Source organism: Taudactylus pleione, unplaced genomic scaffold (assembly GCF_031769625.1).
Source record: "Taudactylus pleione unplaced genomic scaffold, aTauple2 ptg001022l, whole genome shotgun sequence".
Lineage (NCBI taxonomy): Eukaryota > Metazoa > Chordata > Amphibia > Anura > Myobatrachidae > Taudactylus > Taudactylus pleione.
In genome coordinates, this window is record NW_028285423.1 from 227340 (window position 1) to 247571 (window position 20232).

Consider the following 20232-nt stretch of genomic DNA (forward strand, 5'->3'; position numbering starts at 1 on the left):
CTGTACACTACCCCACACCCAGCTCCACATACACTACACCATGCCCTGACCTCTACTACATATACTGCCCTGTACACTACTCCACACCCAGCTCCACATACACTACACCATGCCCTGACCTCTACTACATATACTGCCCTGTACACTACTCCACACCCAGCTCCACATACACTACACCATGTCCTGACCTCTACTACATATACTGAGCTGTACACTACTCCACACCCAGCTCCACATACACTACACCATGCCCTGACCTCTACTACATATACTGCCCTGTACACTACCCCACACCCAGCTCCACATACACTACACCATACCCTGACCTCTACTACATATACTGCCCTGTACACTACCCCACACCCAACTCCACATACACTACACCATGCCCTGACCTCTACTACATATACTGCCCTGTACACTACCCCACACCCAGCTCCACATACACTACACCATGCCCTGACCTCTACTATATATACTGCCCTGTACACTACTCCACACCCAGCTCCACATACACTACACCATGCCCTGACCTATACTACATATACTGCCCTGTACACTACCCCACACCCAGCTCCACATACACTACACCATGCCCTGACCTCTACTACATATATTGCCCTGTACACTACCCCACACCCAGCTCCACATACACTACACCATACCCTGACCTCTACTACATATACTGCCCTGTACACTACTCCACACCCAGCTCCACATACACTACACCATGCCCTGACCTCTACTACACATACTGCCCTGTACACTACTCCACACCCAGCTCCACATACACTACACCATGCCCTGACCTCTACTACATATACTGCCCTGTACACTACCCCACACCCAGCTCCACATACACTACACCATGCCCTGACCTCTACTACATATACTGCCCTGTACACTACCCCACACCCAGCTCCACATACACTACACCATGCCCTGACCTCTACTACATATACTGCCCTGTACACTACCCCACACCCAGCTCCACATACACCACACCATGCCCTGACCTCTACTACATATACTGCCCTGTACACTACTCCACACCCAGCTCCACATACACTAGACCATGCCCTGACCTCTACTACATATACTGCCCTGTACACTACCCCACACCCAGCTCCACATACACTACACCATGCCCTGACCTCTACTATATATACTGCCCTGTACACTACTCCATACCCAGCTCCACATACACTAGACCATGCCCTGACCTCTACTACATATACTGACCTGTACACTACCCCCCACCCAGCTCCACATACACTACACCATACCCTGACCTCTACTACATATACTGCCCTGTACACTACTCCACACCCAGCTCCACATACACTACACCATGCCCTGACCTCTACTACATATACTGCCCTGTACACTACTCCACACACAACTCCACATACACTACACCATGCCCTGACCTCTACTACATATACTGCCCTGTACACTACTCCACACCCAGCTCCACATACACTACACCATGCCCTGACCTCTACTACATATACTGCCCTGTACACTACTCCATACCCAGCTCCACATACACTACACCATGCCCTGACCTCTACTACATATACTGCCCTGTACACTACTCCACACCCAGCTCCACATACACTACACCATGCCCTGACCTCTACTACATATACTGCCCTGTACACTACCCCACACCCAGCTCCACATACACTACACCATACCCTGACCTCTACTACATATACTGCCCTGTACACTACTCCACACCCAGCTCCACATACACTACACCATGCCCTGACCTCTACTACATATACTGCCCTGTACACTACTCCACACCCAGCTCCACATACACTACACCATGCCCTGACCTCTACTACATATACTGCCCTGTACACTACTCCACACCCAGCTCCACATACACTACACCATGCCCTGACCTCTACTATATATACTGCCCTGTACACTACCCCACACCCAGCTCCACATACACTACACCATGCCCTGACCTCTACTACATATACTGCCCTGTACACTACCCCACACCCAGCTCCACATACACTACACCATGCCCTGACCTCTACTATATATACTGCCCTGTACACTACCCCACACCCAGCTCCACATACACTACACCATGCCCTGACCTCTACTACATATACTGCCCTGTACACTACTCCACACACAACTCCACATACACTACACCATGCCCTGACCTCTACTACATATACTGCCCTGTACACTACCCCACACCCAACTCCACATACACTACACCATGCCCTGACCTCTACTATATATACTGCCCTGTACACTACCCCACACCCAGCTCCACATACACTACACCATGCCCTGACCTCTACTACATATACTGCCCTGTACACTACCCCACACCCAGCTCCACATACACTACACCATGCCCTGACCTCTACTACATATACTGCCCTGTACACTACTCCATACCCAGCTCCACATACACTACACCATGCCCTGACCTCTACTACATATATTGCCCTGTACACTACCCCACACCCAGCTCCACATACACTACACCATACCCTGACCTCTACTACACATACTGCCTTGTACACTACCCCACACCCAGCTCCACATACACTACACCATGCCCTGACCTCTACTATATATACTACCCTGTACACTACCCCACACCCAGCTCCACATACACTACACCATGCCCTGACCTCTACTATATATACTGCCCTGTACACTACCCCACACCCAGCTCCACATACACTACACCATGCCCTGACCTCTACTACATATACTGCCCTGTACACTACCCCACACCCAGCTCCACATACACTACACCATACCCTGACCTCTACTACATATACTGCCCTGTACACTACTCCACACCCAGCTCCACATACACTACACCATGCCCTGACCTCTACTACATATACTGCCCTGTACACTACTCCACACCCAGCTCCACATACACTACACCATGCCCTGACCTCTACTACACATACTGCCCTGTACACTACTCCACACCCAGCTCCAAATACACTACACCATGCACTGACCTCTACTACATATACTGCCCTGTACACTACTCCACACCCAGCTCCACATACACTACACCATGCCCTGACCTCTACTATATATACTACCCTGTACACTACCCCACACCCAGCTCCACATACACTACACCATGCCCTGACCTCTACTACATATACTGCCCTGTACACTACTCCACACCCAGCTCCACATACACTACACCATGCCCTGACCTCTACTACATATACTGCCCTGTACACTACTCCACACCCAGCTCCACATACACTACACCATGTCCTGACCTCTACTACATATACTGAGCTGTACACTACTCCACACCCAGCTCCACATACACTACACCATGCCCTGACCTCTACTACATATACTGCCCTGTACACTACCCCACACCCAGCTCCACATACACTACACCATACCCTGACCTCTACTACATATACTGCCCTGTACACTACCCCACACCCAACTCCACATACACTACACCATGCCCTGACCTCTACTACATATACTGCCCTGTACACTACCCCACACCCAGCTCCACATACACTACACCATGCCCTGACCTCTACTACATATACTGCCCTGTACACTACTCCACACCCAGCTCCACATACACTACACCATGCCCTAACCTCTACTACATATACTGCCCTGTACACTACCCCACACCCAGCTCCACATACACTACACCATGCCCTGACCTCTACTATATATACTGCCCTGTACACTACTCCACACCCAGCTCCACATACACTACACCATGCCCTGACCTATACTACATATACTGCCCTGTACACTACCCCACACCCAGCTCCACATACACTACACCATGCCCTGACCTCTACTACATATATTGCCCTGTACACTACCCCACACCCAGCTCCACATACACTACACCATACCCTGACCTCTACTACATATACTGCCCTGTACACTACTCCACACCCAGCTCCACATACACTACACCATGCCCTGACCTCTACTACACATACTGCCCTGTACACTACTCCACACCCAGCTCCACATACACTACACCATGCCCTGACCTCTACTACATATACTGCCCTGTACACTACCCCACACCCAGCTCCACATACACTACACCATGCCCTGACCTCTACTACATATACTGCCCTGTACACTACCCCACACCCAGCTCCACATACACTACACCATGCCCTGACCTCTACTACATATACTGCCCTGTACACTACCCCACACCCAGCTCCACATACACTACACCATGCCCTGACCTCTACTACATATACTGCCCTGTACACTACTCCACACCCAGCTCCACATACACTAGACCATGCCCTGACCTCTACTACATATACTGCCCTGTACACTACCCCACACCCAGCTCCACATACACTACACCATGCCCTGACCTCTACTATATATACTGCCCTGTACACTACTCCATACCCAGCTCCACATACACTAGACCATGCCCTGACCTCTACTACATATACTGCCCTGTACACTACCCCACACCCAGCTCCACATACACTACACCATACCCTGACCTCTACTACATATACTGCCCTGTACACTACTCCACACCCAGCTCCACATACACTACACCATGCCCTGACCTCTACTACATATACTGCCCTGTACACTACCCCACACCCAGCTCCACATACACTACACCATGCCCTGACCTCTACTACATATACTGCCCTGTACACTACTCCACACCCAGCTCCACATACACTACACCATGCCCTGACCTCTACTACATATACTGCCCTGTACACTACCCCACACCCAGCTCCACATACACTATACCATACCCTGACCTCTACTACATATACTGCCCTGTACACTACCCACACCCAGCTCCACATACACTACACCATACCCTGACCTCTACTACATATACTGCCCTGTACACTACCCCACACCCAGCTCCACATACACTACACCATGCCCTGACCTCTACTACATATACTGCCCTGTACACTACTCCACACCCAGCTCCACATACACTACACCATGCCCTGACCTCTACTACATATACTGCCCTGTACACTACTCCACACCCAGCTCCAAATACACTACACCATGCCCTGACCTCTACTACACATACTGCCCTGTACACTACTCCACACCCAGCTCCACATACACTACACCATGCCCTGACCTCTACTACATATACTGCCCTGTACACTACCCCACACCCAGCTCCACATACACTACACCATGCCCTTACCTCTACTACATATACTGCCCTGTACACTACCCCACACCCAGCTCCACATACACTACACCATGCCCTGACCTTTACTACATATACTGACCTGTACACTACTCCACACCCAGCTCCACATACACTACACCATGCCCTTACCTCTACTACATATACTGCCCTGTACACTACCCCACACCCAGCTCCACATACACTACACCATACCCTGACCTCTACTACATATACTGCCCTGTACACTACTCCACACCCAGCTCCACATACACTACACCATGCCCTGACCTCTACTACACATACTGCCCTGTACACTACCCACACCCAGCTCCACATACACTACACCATGCCCTGACCTCTACTACATATACTGCCCTGTACACTACCCCACACCCAGCTCCACATACACTACACCATGTCCTGACCTCTACTACATATACTGCCCTGTACACTACTCCACACCCAGCTCCACATACACTACACCATGCCCTGACCTCTACTACATATACTGCCCTGTACACTACCCCACACCCAGCTCCACATACACTACACCATGCCCTTACCTCTACTACATATACTGCCCTGTACACTACCCCACACCCAGCTCCACATACACTACACCATGCCCTGACCTCTACTACATATACTGACCTGTACACTACTCCACACCCAGCTCCACATACACTACACCATGTCCTGACCTCTACTACATATACTGCCCTGTACACTACCCACACCCAGCTCCACATACACTACACCATGCCCTGACCTCTACTACATATACTGCCCTGTACACTACCCCACACCCAGCTCCACATACACTACACCATGTCCTGACCTCTACTACATATACTGCCCTGTACACTACTCCACACCCAGCTCCACATACACTACACCATGCCCTGACCTCTACTACATATACTGCCCTGTACACTACTCCACACCCAGCTCCACATACACTACACCATACCCTGACCTCTACTACATATACTGCCCTGTACACTACTCCACACTCAGCTCCACATACACTACACCATGTCCTGACCTCTACTACATATACTGCCCTGTACACTACTCCACACCCAGCTCCACATACACTACACCATGTCCTGACCTCTATTACATATACTGCCCTGTACACTACCCCACACCCAGCTCCACATACACTACACCATGCCCTGACCTCTACTACATATACTGCCCTGTACACTACTCCACACCCAGCTCCACATACACTACACCATACCCTGACCTCTACTACATATACTGCCCTGTACACTACCCCACACCCAGCTCCACATACACTACACCATGCCCTGACCTCTACTACATATACTGCCCTGTACACTACTCCACACCCAGCTCCACATACACTACACCATGCCCTGACCTCTACTACATATACTGCCCTGTACACTACTCCACACCCAGCTCCAAATACACTACACCATGCCCTGACCTCTACTACACATACTGCCCTGTACACTACTCCACACCCAGCTCCACATACACTACACCATGCCCTGACCTCTACTACATATACTGCCCTGTACACTACCCCACACCCAGCTCCACATACACTACACCATGCCCTTACCTCTACTACATATACTGCCCTGTACACTACCCCACACCCAGCTCCACATACACTACACCATGCCCTGACCTTTACTACATATACTGACCTGTACACTACTCCACACCCAGCTCCACATACACTACACCGTGTCCTGACCTCTACTACATATACTGCCCTGTACACTACCCACACCCAGCTCCACATACACTACACCATGCCCTGACCTCTACTACATATACTGCCCTGTACACTACCCCACACCCAGCTCCACATACACTACACCATGTCCTGACCTCTACTACATATACTGCCCTGTACACTACTCCACACCCAGCTCCACATACACTACACCATGCCCTGACCTCTACTACATATACTGCCCTGTACACTACCCCACACCCAGCTCCACATACACTACACCATGCCCTTACCTCTACTACATATACTGCCCTGTACACTACCCCACACCCAGCTCCACATACACTACACCATGCCCTGACCTCTACTACATATACTGACCTGTACACTACTCCACACCCAGCTCCACATACACTACACCATGTCCTGACCTCTACTACATATACTGCCCTGTACACTACCCACACCCAGCTCCACATACACTACACCATGCCCTGACCTCTACTACATATACTGCCCTGTACACTACCCCACACCCAGCTCCACATACACTACACCATGTCCTGACCTCTACTACATATACTGCCCTGTACACTACTCCACACCCAGCTCCACATACACTACACCATGCCCTGACCTCTACTACATATACTGCCCTGTACACTACTCCACACCCAGCTCCACATACACTACACCATACCCTGACCTCTACTACATATACTGCCCTGTACACTACTCCACACTCAGCTCCACATACACTACACCATGTCCTGACCTCTACTACATATACTGCCCTGTACACTACTCCACACCCAGCTCCACATACACTACACCATGTCCTGACCTCTATTACATATACTGCCCTGTACACTACCCCACACCCAGCTCCACATACACTACACCATGCCCTGACCTCTACTACATATACTGCCCTGTACACTACTCCACACCCAGCTCCACATACACTACACCATACCCTGACCTCTACTACATATACTGCCCTGTACACTACTCCACACTCAGCTCCACATACACTACACCATGTCCTGACCTCTACTACATATACTGCCCTGTACACTACTCCACATACAGTATATCGTACTTGATCATATATACTATAGTAGAATTTGATGACATATTCACCTTCGGCTTTTCTGCTCCTGAATCTCGGACAGCTTCAGGTTTATGAGGCAGAGACCTGTATAAGATAAATAGAGTCATTGTTCCACACCAATCCACATTATGGGTCATAAAACAGTCAGCAATTGTCCAGATATCACTTTGTTAAAGACACAAAACCTCTCATTCACCTCCGCATGGAGGCACTAACTGAACCCCCAGAACGTCCCGCTATACCCAACATCAAAAACATTATATTGTTGGCATTTTCAGCAAAACGATCTTTGTTCAAACCTGGAAATACGAATATGAAACAAGCGGCAAGTCCGCCAATGATGGAGATGACTCTCCCGATGTCTGGAATGAAGAGCGCCAACAGCAGGGTGAGCACAAACCAGGCCACTGTCTGTAAGATTCGCCGGCGGCGTTCTCTGCCTGGTTCCTCCCCAGGTTCTTGTGCTGTAAATCTCAGCCACAGTCCCTCTATCACGGCCCTGGGCAGCAGAAGAAGACATTCCATGCTTACAGTACATACATGACATTGTGCTAATCCTCTGTCACACACATCTGCTGTTCTGTGCTCAGAAGTATATTAGGGGAGCTGAGATGCCTCAGTAACCTGTAATGCTGGCCATACACGCTGCAATTATCGGGACGATCCACCAGATATCGGCGGATCGCTGCAATAATTGTAGCGTGGGGCGGGGCGACCGAGGGTTAAATATTGCTCGGTCGGGCATGCAGGATTGTCCAGCATGCACGTCCGATGCGATATTTACCCGGTAACTGTCGGCCGCATCGGGCAGTGTATGCCCAGCGCGGCCGACAGACAGACATTTCCTGTGTTCCTACGGAAGGAACAGGGAAATGTCTCCTCCCCCGGGGGCGGAGCGCGGATGTCTGGCTGTACACTGTGAGATTTCTCTCACAGTGTACGCCGCGGACATCTGCGGCTGGCAGCCGGCCAGATAAAATGTCTGTCGGTCTGACAGACATTTTATCTTGCCGTGTATGCCCAGCATTAGTAAGTGAGACCCTCCGATCCAGTCTGACCGACCAATGTAGTGCCACTAGGTCCGCCTGGCAGCAAGTCTATGCTGTACCGGATATTGTCCATTTTTTAACATTTGTGCATCGTTACTGAAGCCACATGTGCAAATACAGAATTAGGACAGCACGTGAATACTGGCACTGGGGTCATTCCATGTCAAGTGGACCAGGAGTCCCCACCGGACCTTCTCAAATATTGACAAAAGTTCACACGACGGTCGGCATATACGTCAGACTAACTCTGGGAAAATTGTAGTTCCCAATATGCAATAGTAGCAAAACTATGGCCCTCAAAGTGGGGAGTGGGTGCAACTGTCATCGCTCCGCAGTGCACAGTCAGCAGGTGGGGAACATCTTCAAACAAGGTCCACTTGACCTGGAATGACCCGCTGGGAGGTTCACGTGTTTAAGGGCGTCTCGGACCACTGCACGTGGCGAGAGACTGCACTGAACTCACCGGCCGCAGTAGTGCAGGATGGGATACGATGTCAGCACGCACAGGATGATGAACGCTCGCGCCACAGCAACCGGAACGTCATTTGATGGGAAGGAGAGAAGAACATCCTGGTCGACTCCAGAGCCGAACAACAAGTACCCGCACACTCCTAGAGGAGGAAACATCACACGGCAGACGGCAAATCAGAATGCAGCAAAGTATACAGAAAATATAGCAGTATACGGGAGTAATCAGGAGTCAGACGTGAAGGAGTCTCTGTATTCTGGCCTCTATAGATACGGGAGTCACTTATGTACGTAAATAACCAGCAACATATAGAAACCAGCAACAAACTTCAGCCTATGAGGTGTATAGCTGCTCTCGTCAGTGGTCGCCTCCCGAAGCACCTACATAACAGTTACTGTAGGTGGTCCCGAAGCCCAGGGAGCGGTCATCACCCCTACCCACAATATAAACTTCTTCTTTTATAATCTACCCTTTATTGTAGCTACATGTCAGCGAAAGTACAGCCGTCTGTCTGTGATCTGGGCTGGACCCACCTGTTCCCGTGTATACACACAAGGCAATAAACATGGCCGTGGTCACTATGATTCCCCAGCGCCGTCTGTCTGTGATCTGGGCTGGACCCACCTGTTCCCGTGTATACACACAAGGCAATAAACATGGCCGTGGTCACTATGATTCCCCAGCGCCGTCTGTCTGTGATCTGGGCTGGACCCACCTGTTCCCGTGTATACACACAAGGCAATAAACATGGCCGTGGTCACTATGATTCCCCAGCGCCGTCTGTCTGTGATCAGGGCTGGACCCACCTGTTCCCGTGTATACACACAAGGCAATAAACATGGCCGTGGTCACTATGATTTCCCAGCGCCGTCTGTCTGTGATCAGGGCTGGACCCACCTGTTCCCGTGTATACACACAAGGCAATAAACATGGCCGTGGTCACTATGATTCCCCAGCGCCGTCTGTCTGTGATCAGGGCTGGACCCACCTGTTCCCGTGTATACACACAAGGCAATAAACATGGCCGTGGTCACTATGATTCCCCAGCGCCGTCTGTCTGTGATCTGGGCTGGACCCACCTGTTCCCGTGTATACACACAAGGCAATAAACATGGCCGTGGTCACTATGATTCCCCAGCGCCGTCTGTCTGTGATCAGGGCTGGACCCACCTGTTCCCGTGTATACACACAAGGCAATAAACATGGCCGTGGTCACTATGATTTCCCAGCGCCGTCTGTCTGTGATCAGGGCTGGACCCACCTGTTCCCGTGTATACACACAAGGCAATAAACATGGCCGTGGTCACTATGATTCCCCAGCGCCGTCTGTCTGTGATCTGGGCTGGACCCACCTGTTCCCGTGTATACACATAAGGTAATAAACATGGCCGTGGTCACTATGATTCCCCAGCGCCGTCTGTCTGTGATCAGGGCTGGACCCACCTGTTCCCGTGTATACACACAAGGCAATAAACATGGCCGTGGTCACTATGATTTCCCAGCGCCGTCTGTCTGTGATCAGGGCTGGACCCACCTGTTCCCGTGTATACACACAAGGCAATAAACACGGCCGTGGTCACTATGATTTTCCAGCGCCGTCTGTCTGTGATCAGGGCTGGACCCACCTGTTCCCGTGTATACACACAAGGCAATAAACATGGCCGTGGTCACTATGATTCCCCAGCGCCGTCTGTCTGTGATCAGGGCTGGACCCACCTGTTCCCGTGTATACACACAAGGCAATAAACATGGCCGTGGTCACTATGATTCCCCAGCGCCGTCTGTCTGTGATCAGGGCTGGACCCACCTGTTCCCGTGTATACACACAAGGCAATAAACATGGCCGTGGTCACTATGATTCCCCAGCGCCGTCTGTCTGTGATCAGGGCTGGACCCACCTGTTCCCGTGTATACACATAAGGTAATAAACATGGCCGTGGTCACTATGATTCCCCAGCGCCGTATGTCTGTGATCTGGGCTGGACCCACCTGTTCCCGTGTATACACATAAGGTAATAAACATGGCCGTTGTCACTATGATTCCTCAGCGCCGTCTGTCTGTGATCAGGGCTGGACCCACCTGTTCCCGTGTATACACACAAGGCAATAAACATGGCCGTGGTCACTATGATTCCCCAGTGCCGTCTGTCTGTGATCAGGGCTGGACCCACCTGTTCCCGTATATACACACAAGGCAATAAACATGGCCGTGGTCACTATGATTCCCCAGCGCCGTCTGTCTGTGATCAGGGCTGGACCCACCTGTTCCCGTGTATACACACAAGGCAATAAACATGGCCGTGGTCACTATGATTCCCCAGCGCCGTCTGTCTGTGATCAGGGCTGGACCCACCTGTTCCCGTGTATACACACAAGGCAATAAACATGGCCGTGGTCACTATGATTCCCCAGCGTCGTCTGTCTATGATCTGGGCTGGACCCACCTGTTCCCGTGTATACACATAAGGCAATAAACATGGCCGTGGTCACTATGATTCCTCAGCGCCGTCTGTCTGTGATCAGGGCTGGACCCACCTGTTCCCGTGTATACACACAAGGCAATAAACATGGCCGTGGTCACTATGATTCCCCAGCGCCGTCTGTCTGTGATCAGGGCTGGACCCACCTGTTCCCGTGTATACACACAAGGCAATAAACATGGCCGTGGTCACTATGATTCCCCAGCGCCGTCTGTCTGTGATCAGGGCTGGACCCACCTGTTCCCGTGTATACACACAAGGCAATAAACATGGCCGTGGTCACTATGATTCCCCAGCGTCGTCTGTCTATGATCTGGGCTGGACCCACCTGTTCCCGTGTATACACATAAGGCAATAAACATGGCCGTGGTCACTATGATTCCTCAGCGCCGTCTGTCTGTGATCAGGGCTGGACCCACCTGTTCCCGTGTATACACACAAGGCAATAAACATGGCCGTGGTCACTATGATTCCCCAGCGCTGTCTGTCTGTGATCAGGGCTGGACCCACCTGTTCCCGTGTATACACATAAGGCAATAAACATGGCCGTGGTCACTATGATTCCCCAGCGCCGTCTGTCTGAGATCAGGGCTGGACCCACCTGTTCCCGTGTATACACACAAGGCAATAAACATGGCCGTGGTCACTATGATTCCCCAGCGCCGTCTGTCTGAGATCAGGGCTGGACCCACCTGTTCCCGTGTATACACACAAGGCAATAAACATGGCCGTGGTCACTATGATTCCCCAGCGCCGTCTGTCTGTGATCATGGCTGGACCCACCTGTTCCCGTGTATACACACAAGGCAATAAACATGGCCGTGGTCACTATGATTCCCCAGCGCCGTCTGTCTGTGATCAGGACTGGACCCACCTGTTCCCGTGTATACACATAAGGTAATAAACATGGCCGTGGTCACTATGATTCCCCAGCGCCGTCTGTCTGTGATCAGGGCTGGACCCATCTGTTCCCGTGTATACACACAAGGCAATAAACATGGCCGTGGTCACTATGATTCCCCAGCGCCGTCTGTCTGTGATCAGGGCTGGACCCACCTGTTCCCGTGTATACACACAAGGCAATAAACATGGCCGTGGTCACTATGATTCCCCAGCGCCGTCTGTCTGTGATCAGGGCTGGACCCACCTGTTCCCGTGTATACACACAAGGCAATAAACATGGCCGTGGTCACTATGATTCCCCAGCGCCGTCTGTCTGTGATCTGGGCTGGACCCACCTGTTCCCGTGTATACACACAAGGCAATAAACATGGCCGTGGTCACTATGATTCCCCAGCGCCGTCTGTCTGTGATCAGGGCTGGACCCACCTGTTCCCGTGTATACACACAAGGCAATAAACATGGCCGTGGTCACTATGATTTCCCAGCGCCGTCTGTCTGTGATCAGGGCTGGACCCACCTGTTCCCGTGTATACACACAAGGCAATAAACATGGCCGTGGTCACTATGATTCCCCAGCGCCGTCTGTCTGTGATCAGGGCTGGACCCACCTGTTCCCGTGTATACACACAAGGCAATAAACATGGCCGTGGTCACTATGATTCCCCAGCGCCGTCTGTCTGTGATCTGGGCTGGACCCACCTGTTCCCGTGTATACACACAAGGCAATAAACATGGCCGTGGTCACTATGATTCCCCAGCGCCGTCTGTCTGTGATCAGGGCTGGACCCACCTGTTCCCGTGTATACACACAAGGCAATAAACATGGCCGTGGTCACTATGATTTCCCAGCGCCGTCTGTCTGTGATCAGGGCTGGACCCACCTGTTCCCGTGTATACACACAAGGCAATAAACATGGCCGTGGTCACTATGATTCCCCAGCGCCGTCTGTCTGTGATCTGGGCTGGACCCACCTGTTCCCGTGTATACACATAAGGTAATAAACATGGCCGTGGTCACTATGATTCCCCAGCGCCGTCTGTCTGTGATCAGGGCTGGACCCACCTGTTCCCGTGTATACACACAAGGCAATAAACATGGCCGTGGTCACTATGATTTCCCAGCGCCGTCTGTCTGTGATCAGGGCTGGACCCACCTGTTCCCGTGTATACACACAAGGCAATAAACACGGCCGTGGTCACTATGATTTTCCAGCGCCGTCTGTCTGTGATCAGGGCTGGACCCACCTGTTCCCGTGTATACACACAAGGCAATAAACATGGCCGTGGTCACTATGATTCCCCAGCGCCGTCTGTCTGTGATCAGGGCTGGACCCACCTGTTCCCGTGTATACACACAAGGCAATAAACATGGCCGTGGTCACTATGATTCCCCAGCGCCGTCTGTCTGTGATCAGGGCTGGACCCACCTGTTCCCGTGTATACACACAAGGCAATAAACATGGCCGTGGTCACTATGATTCCCCAGCGCCGTCTGTCTGTGATCAGGGCTGGACCCACCTGTTCCCGTGTATACACATAAGGTAATAAACATGGCCGTGGTCACTATGATTCCCCAGCGCCGTATGTCTGTGATCTGGGCTGGACCCACCTGTTCCCGTGTATACACATAAGGTAATAAACATGGCCGTTGTCACTATGATTCCTCAGCGCCGTCTGTCTGTGATCAGGGCTGGACCCACCTGTTCCCGTGTATACACACAAGGCAATAAACATGGCCGTGGTCACTATGATTCCCCAGTGCCGTCTGTCTGTGATCAGGGCTGGACCCACCTGTTCCCGTATATACACACAAGGCAATAAACATGGCCGTGGTCACTATGATTCCCCAGCGCCGTCTGTCTGTGATCAGGGCTGGACCCACCTGTTCCCGTGTATACACACAAGGCAATAAACATGGCCGTGGTCACTATGATTCCCCAGCGCCGTCTGTCTGTGATCAGGGCTGGACCCACCTGTTCCCGTGTATACACACAAGGCAATAAACATGGCCGTGGTCACTATGATTCCCCAGCGTCGTCTGTCTATGATCTGGGCTGGACCCACCTGTTCCCGTGTATACACATAAGGCAATAAACATGGCCGTGGTCACTATGATTCCTCAGCGCCGTCTGTCTGTGATCAGGGCTGGACCCACCTGTTCCCGTGTATACACACAAGGCAATAAACATGGCCGTGGTCACTATGATTCCCCAGCGCTGTCTGTCTGTGATCAGGGCTGGACCCACCTGTTCCCGTGTATACACATAAGGCAATAAACATGGCCGTGGTCACTATGATTCCCCAGCGCCGTCTGTCTGAGATCAGGGCTGGACCCACCTGTTCCCGTGTATACACACAAGGCAATAAACATGGCCGTGGTCACTATGATTCCCCAGCGCCGTCTGTCTGAGATCAGGGCTGGACCCACCTGTTCCCGTGTATACACACAAGGCAATAAACATGGCCGTGGTCACTATGATTCCCCAGCGCCGTCTGTCTGTGATCATGGCTGGACCCACCTGTTCCCGTGTATACACACAAGGCAATAAACATGGCCGTGGTCACTATGATTCCCCAGCGCCGTCTGTCTGTGATCAGGACTGGACCCACCTGTTCCCGTGTATACACATAAGGTAATAAACATGGCCGTGGTCACTATGATTCCCCAGCGCCGTCTGTCTGTGATCAGGGCTGGACCCATCTGTTCCCGTGTATACACACAAGGCAATAAACATGGCCGTGGTCACTATGATTCCCCAGCGCCGTCTGTCTGTGATCAGGGCTGGACCCACCTGTTCCCGTGTATACACACAAGGCAATAAACATGGCCGTGGTCACTATGATTCCCCAGCGCCGTCTGTCTGTGATCAGGGCTGGACCCACCTGTTCCCGTGTATACACACAAGGCAATAAACATGGCCGTGGTCACTATGATTCCCCAGCGCCGTCTGTCTGTGATCAGGACTGGACCCACCTGTTCCCGTGTATACACATAAGGCAATAAACATGGCCGTGGTCACTATGATTCCCCAGCGCCGTCTGTCTGTGATCAGGACTGGACCCACCTGTTCCCGTGTATACACACAAGGCAATAAACATGGCCGTGGTCACTATGATTCCCCAGCACCGTCTGTCTGTGATCAGGGCTGGACCCACCTGTTCCCGTGTATACACACAAGGCAATAAACATGGCCGTGGTCACTATGATTCCCCAGCACCGTCTGTCTGTGATCAGGGCTGGACCCACCTGTTCCCGTGTATACACACAAGGCAATAAACATGGCCGTGGTCACTATGATTCCCCAGCGCCGTCTGTCTGTGATCAGGGCTGGACCCACCTGTTCCCGTGTATACACACAAGGCAATAAACATGGCCGTGGTCACTATGATTCCCCAGCGCCGTCTGTCTGTGATCAGGGCTGGACCCACCTGTTCCCGTGTATACACACAAGGCGATAAACATGGCCGTGGTCACTATGATTCCCCAGCGCCGTATGTCTTGCTGCTGCATGCTGCCATACACCGGAACACTACTGACGTGGCACTGCCAGAGATGGAGAGAACAAGCCGATGGTGAGAGAACAGCTAACAGAGGTGAGGCAGGAAAATAAAGTATTATCCACATACCTGATATCCAAAGCAGATTGTGGGGACAGCATTGAACACTGCGATCCAAGAGGAGGAGCTGAGGAGACATGGAAGAGTGTCAGCATCGAGGAGAGACAGAGCCAACAGGCAGGACAGAGACAGGGAGCGTCAGCATCCAGGAGAGACAGAACTAACAGGCAGGACAGAGACAGGGAGCGTCAGCATCCAGAAGAGACAGAACCAACAGGCAGGACAGAGATAGGGAGCGTCAGGAACCAGGAGAGACAGAGCCAACAGGCAGGACAGAGATAGGGAGCGTCAGGAGCCAACAGGCAGGACAGAGATAGGGAGTGTCAGGAGCCAACAGGCAGGACAGAGATAGGGAGCGTCAGGAGCCAACAGGCAGGACAGAGATAGGGAGCGTCAGGAGCCAACAGGCAGGACAGAGATAGGGAGCGTCAGGAGCCAACAGGCAGGACAGAGATAGGGAGCACAGGGAGCCAAAAGGCAGGACAGAGATAGGGAGCGTCAGGAACCAACAGGCAGGAGAGATATGGAAGGAGAGTAAAAAGTAAGACAAAAAAGACAGTGGCAGGGAGCAGCAAAGGAAATCAGGCAGGACGGGGGGGGGAGGGGTCAAGTCAGGAAGGAGGAAAGAGACAGGGAGCCTCAAGGCAGGAGGGATACGGGGAAGCGTCAAGGCAGGAGGGATACGGGGAAGCGTCAAGGCAGGACGGAGAGGGGAAGCGTCAAGGCAGGACAGTCATGGGTAGAGATAGAGTGGAGGCAGGACAGAGATGGGGAGCGTCAAGGCAGGACAGAGATGGGGAGAGTCAAGAGATAATGGATGAGAGGAAGAATAACAGCATCAGGTGTTACCTGTAAACAGTGAACAGGCAGAAGCAAAGATTAATCCGTTAACAACCAGAAACAGAGGCAGAGTCAGACAAATAAGGAGAAAATAAGAAGTCTCCTATAGAAAGTGAGGAAGACTACCTAGATGCGACGTAATTAGACGGAACCTCATGGCTTGGCTGGACACATCGGAAGATGACAATGAAGGTCACATAACATGTCCCGAGGACGCTGAGGGAGCTGGTAAGGATAACGAGATGTGACATGAAGAGCAGCACAAAGTAATAGGGAACAACTGCACAACTAACGGGGCGAGAGACACTACAACACCCGCAGAGCCACTCACCTTGCATACTTCTGGACACTGATCTCACGTGGCAGGGACAGTGGCAGGATGAGTAAAATTCCAGTGACTGTGATGGTAAATTTTCGGTCTGCGTACCATGGGACATTACTACCGGGCAGGGAATGCATCATCGCGCCTAGAACTGCTCACCGGGAACAAATACAAACAGTGGCACCAGATCAGAGGGAGCGATGGACACACCAGGCGTAAGAGAAAAACCGGAGGACAATATGGACACAGCGACGAAGGTCAGAAAATATTTTCAGGTCACTCACGTTTGTCCAGCTGGTCCCCGATAATGATGAAGAAGGCGATGCAGGTACCAAACGTGTAAACAGCGATGAGCATCTCACACAGAACCCCAGCAATGCGCCCGCAGATCCCTCGCACAACCTCCTGGTATGTCCGCTCGCTGCAGGCATCGGCACAGTGCGCCAGGATGACCAGACCGCTAATAATGAAGAGCAGCAGAACCTGCATGGAGATCAGAGCTCCATCATCTACACAGACAGCGCCAGGAACATTCCAGCCATCCAGGTACAGTATAAACCAGAATAATCTACACAGACAGCGCCAGGAACATTCCAGCCATCCAGGTACAGTATAAACCAGAATAATCTACACAGACAGCGCCAGGAACATTCCAGCCATCCAGGTACAGTATATACCAGAATAATCTACACAGACAGCGCCAGGAACATTCCAGCCATCCAGGTACAGTATAAACCAGAATAATCTACACATACAGCGCCAGGAACATTCCAGCCATCCAGGTACAGTATAAACCTGAATAATCTACACATACAGCGCCAGGAACATTCCAGCCATCCAGGTACAGTATAAACCAGAATAATCTACACAGACAGCGCCAGGAACATTCCAGCCATCCAGGTACAGTATAAACCAGAATAATCTACACAGACAGCGCCAGGAACATTCCAGCCAGCCAGGTACAGTATAATCCAGAATAATCTACACAGACAGCACCAGGAACATTCCAGCCAGCCAGGTACAGTATAAACCAGAATAATCTACACAGACAGCGCCAGGAACATTCCAGCCATCAAGGTACAGTATAAACCAGAATAATCTACACAGACAGCGCCAGGAACATTCCAGTCATCCAGGTACAGTATATACCAGAATAATCTACACAGACAGCGCCAGGAACATTCCAGCCATCCAGGTACAGTATAAACCAGAATAATCTACACAGACAGCGCCAGGAACATTCCAGCCATCCAGGTACAGTATAAACCAGAATAATCTACACAGACAGCGCCAGGAACATTCCAGCCATCCAGGTACAGTATACACCAGAATAATCTACACAGACAGCGTCAGGAACATTCCAGCCATCCAGGTACAGTATAAACCAGAATAATCTACACATACAGCGCCAGGAACATTCCAGCCATCCAGGTACAGTATAAACCAGAATAATCTACACATACAGCGCCAGGAACATTCCAGCCATCCAGGTACAGTATAAACCAGAATAATCTACACAGACAGCACCAGGAACATTCCAGCCATCCAGGTACAGTATAAACCAGAATAATCTACACAGACAGCGCCAGGAACATTCCAGCCATCCAGGTACAGTATATACCAGAATAATCTACACAGACAGCGCCAGGAACATTCCAGCCATCCAGGTACAGTATAAACCAGAATAATCTACACATACAGCGACAGGAACATTCCAGCCATCCAGGTACAGTATAAACCAGAATAATCTACACAGACAGCGCCAGGAACATTCCAGCCATCCAGGTACAGTATAAACCAGAATAATCTACACAGACAGCGCCAGGAACATTCCAGCCATCCAGGTACAGTATAAACCAGAATAATCTACACATACAGCGCCAGGAACATTCCAGCCATCCAGGTACAGTATAAACCAGAATAATCTACACAGACAGCGCCAGGAACATTCCAGCCATCCAGGTACAGTATATACCAGAATAATCTACACAGACAGCGCCAGGAACATTCCAGCCATCCAGGTACAGTATAAACCAGAATAATCTACACATACAGCGACAGGAACATTCCAGCCATCCAGGTACAGTATAAACCTGAATAATCTACACAGACAGCGACAGGAACATTCCAGCCATCCAGGAACAGTATAAACCAGAATAATCTACAGACATGGCCAGGAACATTCCAGCCATCCAGGTACAGTATAAACCAGAATAATCTACACAGACAGCGCCAGGAACATTCCAGCCATCCAGGTACAGTATAAACCTGAATAATCTACACAGACAGCGACAGGAACATTCCAGCCATCCAGGTACAGTATAAACCAGAATAATCTACACAGACAGCGCCAGGAACATTCCAGCCATCCAGGTACAGTATAAACCAGAATAATCTACAGACATGGCCAGGAACATTCCAGCCATCCAGGTACAGTATAAACCAGAATAATCTACACAGACAGCGCCAGGAACATTCCAGCCATCCAGGTACAGTATAAACCAGAAT

General features: G+C 51.2%; 1 protein-coding gene across 2 annotated transcripts in view; it reads right to left on the reverse strand.

The window, feature by feature from the left end:
• The window catches only part of SLC38A7 (solute carrier family 38 member 7), a 132050-nt gene that overhangs the window by 73688 nt on the left and 38130 nt on the right, over positions 1–20232 (reverse strand). For both annotated transcript variants that reach the window (XM_088461168.1, XM_088461167.1), the window contains 8 exons: positions 18009–18207; positions 17734–17875; positions 17529–17627; positions 16572–16629; positions 16374–16488; positions 9556–9703; positions 8343–8542; positions 8073–8127 (listed from right to left, as the gene is read on the reverse strand). In XM_088461168.1, coding sequence (XP_088317294.1) covers positions 8073–8127; positions 8343–8542; positions 9556–9703; positions 16374–16488; positions 16572–16629; positions 17529–17627; positions 17734–17875; positions 18009–18207 — 1016 coding nt within the window. The remainder of the gene's footprint in view (positions 1–8072; positions 8128–8342; positions 8543–9555; positions 9704–16373; positions 16489–16571; positions 16630–17528; positions 17628–17733; positions 17876–18008; positions 18208–20232) is intronic.